This window comes from Spinacia oleracea, chromosome 1 (genome assembly GCF_020520425.1).
Source record: "Spinacia oleracea cultivar Varoflay chromosome 1, BTI_SOV_V1, whole genome shotgun sequence".
Taxonomy (NCBI): domain Eukaryota; kingdom Viridiplantae; phylum Streptophyta; class Magnoliopsida; order Caryophyllales; family Amaranthaceae; genus Spinacia; species Spinacia oleracea.
The window spans coordinates 101,048,814-101,054,211 of NC_079487.1; the positions used below are offsets into that span (position 1 = coordinate 101,048,814).

Below are 5,398 nucleotides of genomic sequence, written 5' to 3' on the forward strand. Positions count from 1 at the left end.
TTGCTACTCAGTTTCACTTTACATGATTTACAAATTAAACTCTGTTATGTCTTAACAATCACATAAGTCATACAATCAACATTTATGCACAACTATTTTTATCTTGGAATTAAGCAAGTGATCACAAAGGTATCAATCAAGACTCATTCCAATTAAATCTAACCTTTCCTTTAATACTGATCAACCCCTCTATATGGGTATAAAGTTTCAACTTACTAAACAAGGTCCTCGGCCCTCATAAAGTAGTGAAAAGCTAAAAGGGAACAACGATCAATCGATCTTAATCAATATATATATATATATATATATATATATATATATATATATATATATATATATATATATATATATAAAATAAAGTTCCCAACTGACATGCTTGCATCAATAATCCATACTAACATGTTATAATTCTCATACTACAATCCATGTTCATCACGTTCATCCAACAACATTAAACATGTAAATTTCAACGTAACCAAGTTCATCAACAACTTTCAACATGATTCAACAGGTAACACACATTCCAAGCACACAGGTATGTACGTACCTTGTGTAAACAAACTGATATGCCACTTTAACACTTTCAAAAGTTGCCTAAAGCACTAGTAGAAAAAACCCTTATTGCAGCGGGCTTTTAGACCCCTGTTGCAGCGTACATCGTATGCTGCAACTGGGGGGCCTGCAACAAGTCTGAACTTGTTGCAGCGTACAATGTTCGCTGCTAAAAGGGGTTTTTTGCAGCGTACATATGTATGTACGCTGCAATAAGTGCCAAAAAATTGGCAAAAATTTGGACTTGTTGCAGCGTACATATATTTGTACGCTGCAAAAGACTCAACTTTTTGCAGCGTACATTTATTTGTACGCTGCAACAAGTCTGGAATTTTGCGAATTTTTTTTCCCTTGTTGCAGCGTACAATATATATGTACGCTGCAACAAAGCACTTTTGGCGGGAAAATTCTAATTTTGTTTAGGGATACCTAGAGTGCCTTGCACCAAATATAGAAACCTGTCAAAACAATAATAGAATAACGCAACCTGTATAACAAATACTACCTCTGTTCCTTAATGTTCTTTACGCTTACTATTTGCACGGACTCCAATGCGCGCAATATTTAACGACTTATATATCCATTTCCGTATGTGAAAAAATTATAAAAATTTAATATTTTTAAAGTACATAACGAGGCCAATCTAACAATATCTTACATGATAACATTTTGATGTATATAACAGTGAGAATCCACGGCCAAAGTTTTTATACTTTGGACACATATTCCAAAGCGTAAAGAACATTAAGGAACGGAGGTAGTATAAAAACAACAACTGGAGTTTTGTATACTATATATCCCAAAACCAAAGTGCACATATTACATTTAAATATATGTTCCAATTTCAACATAAACATACATTTTAATATAAAATTTATTCTATAACAACTAAACCAACTCGATCAAGCGCGCTAAAGCCAATAATAAATACTTGCTGGTAAAAAACTTAGCCCATTGCTCACGAACCACATCAAATTCCTCGCATAAGGCGCAATCCTCGGAGTGTAGACCTTTACAAAAACAGAAATTTAAATTAAACATTAGATTAAATACAAATTAAATATCACATTTTAACATTCAAGAAACTAATGACAATGTCCTAATAGTCTTAAATACAAATGTCTTAGTTTTTTCATACATGAATGTATAGTGACAAAATGCAAAATTTGTGGCCACAGGGAAGAAACAAGGCAATGAAGATGCTGAAAAATATGCTACAAGAGAGAAGAATGATGCCCAGAAAACAGAACACCGACTTTTATGATTATGTCTTAGTGGAACTGGCAAAGGAGGAAACACTACTAACAGAGGGAATTGCTTTGGACTTGATGTTTGTGCTTCTCTTTGCTAGCTTTGAGACAACCTCCTTGGCTTTAACCGTAGCCTTAAAATATCTCTCAGATTATCCTCTGGTGCTACAAAAACTAACGGTAAATAACCTTTGAGGCAAAAAAAATGTCTAAATTATCCATATTCACTATTGCATCTTCTATTTGATCGAAATCATACTGACACCGTACCAAATTGACAGGAAGAGCATGAGGCGATTTTAAAGAAGCGTGAAAATCCTGATTCTCACCTTACATGGAGTGAATACAAATCAATGACATTCACTTTTCAGGTTCGTTAAGAATGCCTCCACACAAAACAAATTCATTGATGATCCTTCTTAAAATAGTGTTGATTAACTAACCAGTTTGAATTACAGTTTATCAATGAAACAGTTAGGCTGGCAAATATAGTTCCAGGAATATTTAGAAAAGCATTGAAAGATGTCAGCTACAAGGGTATGCATCTACCATCATTACAAAACTTATGGACTTAAAGTGTTTTATGTCAATGTTATGTTTATACTCAAATGCATACCTTAACATAGAATTTTGATTGATGTAGGTTACACCATTCCAGCTGGTTGGGGTGTCATGGTCTGTCCTCCAGCTGTACACTTAAACCCTGCTAAATATGAAAATCCCCTTGACTTTAATCCATCGAGATGGGAGGTATGTATCAAACCTTCTTATTTCTGTCATTCACGAGAGGAAAAAAGATGGGAGGAAAAAACTTTGGTTAGATTACTTTATTAAAATACAAAAAAATAAACATGAAATTTATTTGTGTATAGGGAGGAGAAATAAATGGTGCATCCAAACATTTCATGGCTTTCGGTGGAGGCATGAGATTTTGTGTTGGGACAGATTTTACCAAGGTGCAAATGGCTGTATTTCTACACTGCTTGGTTACAAAGTACAGGTAGAAGCTCACTTTCAAAAATTAACATGCATATTAAATAAAAAGGGAAGATTTAACTTATTTTCTTCAACCTCATGTGGAATCCAGTAAAAAGAGGGAACATAGTTCGGACCCCTGGCTTACAGTTTCCAGATGGATTTCATGTTCAATTGTCTGAGAAAAGGTCAACAGAAACATAAACTATCAATTGATTCTGCTCCAGAAATATAGTTGTTACAAGTGACTTGAGCCGCAATAAGGAAACACATCAATACAAACATAACAGGAGAGGAGAACAAATATTTACAGTTTCTCCACCAAACAAGAGCAAACCGTGAATAGCTTTCTTGTAATCGTCATAGCTTTTGTATATATTGTCTATTTTTTACCCCTCATCTTCTCGTCAATATGTGAAAGCACATATGATTTGGGGAAAACCGGGTTAGATGTCTTACAGCATGTAAAATCATTATTGAATTCATGTCACCTCTCATGTTGCAAATGTATAAAACATCAATACCAAAATACAAATATCCCTAGCATTATACTATAGTCTCTGCCAATTATTATGATCGAGCTACTAGATTAACTCAATGAAAGAACTGTAAACCGTACAGAACTACAGATAGTATACAACTGAACATAAAGCACCATAGTAGTATGATTATATTTAAACCCCTTCCTTTATGTTCAGTTATACATTGAAGCAAACCACAAATTAGAAGCAAAGCTATACATTGACAAGCCTTCATTAAAAAAATAAGGCATTTTCTGTATAGAAATTGAAGAAAAAAATGTACTTTGCGTTGAACTTGACCCATATAATTCTTGTTATTCATAGAACTATAAGGAACACGTATATCTATCATTCTATCAGTACATCAATTTTTCAGGTTGGATAGTACTTCAATTGTGAGTTGACTAAAATCAGATTCAAGAGTCACCAAATCACGATATAGAGACTAGTTGATTATTCAAATACTAAATTGTGGTTGTCACTTGTCATCCCCTAGACTACATTCAACCCATGTTCTTCTAAGATCACTTGAGCTATGAGAACTAAGTTGACAATGCAACAAACTAAATACAAAAATCTCACAACTTTGCATTCAAATTCTTCCAAAAACAACAATCAACAAGCATACTAAACCTGAATACAAAATTAATAAGAATAAATTAAAAATAGCTGAAACAATAAACTAAAACCCTTCAATTAATCAACCCAAATCATCATTCTCAATGTAAATCAAAAACCCAATTGGCAAACTATCAATTTTTCACTAAAAACAAATTTCAGAATTCCCAAATTGATGAAATTTGACCTAAAAATCCAACATTTTACTCCAAAAAGAAAGAAACGAGATAAACAAACTCACACTGTGGATGCCGGAGGCGTTAAGGGCGGCAAAGAAGGCGGTAGCGGCGGCTCAAACGAAGAGAGAGGCGACCCCGAGTTCCCTGGCGGGCATAAAATTGGAATCTCCGACGAAGCCTTTCTTGCAAGATCTAATCCCCCACCCTAATTGGACGGCGCTAGCTAGTAGTCACCCAACAACCAGAACGGGCGGCGCAAGCAAGGGGGAAAAGAACATTAAATCGATTAGTTAGGGTTTTGGGATTTTAAATCAAGAACTTATTAAAACAATTGAGGGAAAAATTGAAATCAATTTACCAATTAGTTACAAATGATGTTGTGTTGGTAGGCCACCATTATTGGCGGCGACAAGCAGAGGAAAGCCGAGCACGGAGGCAGGACAACACCATCAACCACAACAACGCAATAACCATCGCAACCACCCAGCAGCGTCGGCATGAAGGAGGTGGTGGCCGGCGATGCAGAGGAACGAAGAGAAAGAGTGTTCGAAATTTTGAGGGACGCGGCTTAGGGTTTGTCTTTAGGGGACGACGCAGGGAAAGGCAAGGGAAGAAGAAAGGACCGCGAGAAAAAAATTTGAGATGCGGCTTAAATTGTTTTGAAATTTTTTTATCCGGTTATTGCAGGGGGATTTTAAATTGTACGCTGCAACAAAAAGGGTTATTGCAGGGGGCTTTTAAAATGTACGCTGCAACAAACTTTTTTGCAGGGAACAATTAAATTGTACGCTGCAACAACCCTTTAAATGGTTTGACCCGCGTTGACCGACTGGTTGTTGAAGCGTATTAATACATGTACGCTGCAACAAGGGGGGTGCAACAGGGGTTTTTTCTACTAGTGAAGAGAATTCTCCGCCTAAAACAACCAACAAATAATCCTAATGAATCTAATCATTCGCAGCCACAATAAAGCATTTTAAATGCATCCTAAACATATTTAGAACTTTCCCCAATATCAAAACTTGAATATTTGATTTCCTAGCATCATAATTATTGAATTGGTGATTGAAATTCGTTGAAAACTCTTTGCAAACATCGTACTTTAAATTTCCAGCAATATAACTAATTTCAAACTACTCCAAAACATAATTAACATGTTTGAAATCATAAAAATAATAACTTTAATAACTTATAATCATCCTACCATGGTTTCAAAACGATAAAAACCTTGAAATTCATGCTTTAAATAATTAAAATTCTTATTTCAATTCAATCATATAATCTGAAATTTAAATTATTAATT

At 34.9% G+C, this 5,398-nt stretch overlaps 1 protein-coding gene across 1 annotated transcript; it reads left to right on the top strand.

The window, feature by feature from the left end:
* The first annotated feature begins 1,610 nt into the window (after window positions 1-1,610).
* On the top strand, window positions 1,611-4,304 carry LOC130465565 (cytochrome P450 87A3-like). The gene is made up of 6 exons (XM_056834374.1): window positions 1,611-1,982; window positions 2,084-2,173; window positions 2,261-2,339; window positions 2,446-2,552; window positions 2,675-2,802; window positions 4,079-4,304. Exons 1-6 carry the CDS (start codon window positions 1,695-1,697, stop codon window positions 4,302-4,304), a joined length of 918 nt encoding a protein of 305 aa, XP_056690352.1. The 5' UTR covers window positions 1,611-1,694.
* Window positions 4,305-5,398: the final 1,094 nt, after the last annotated feature.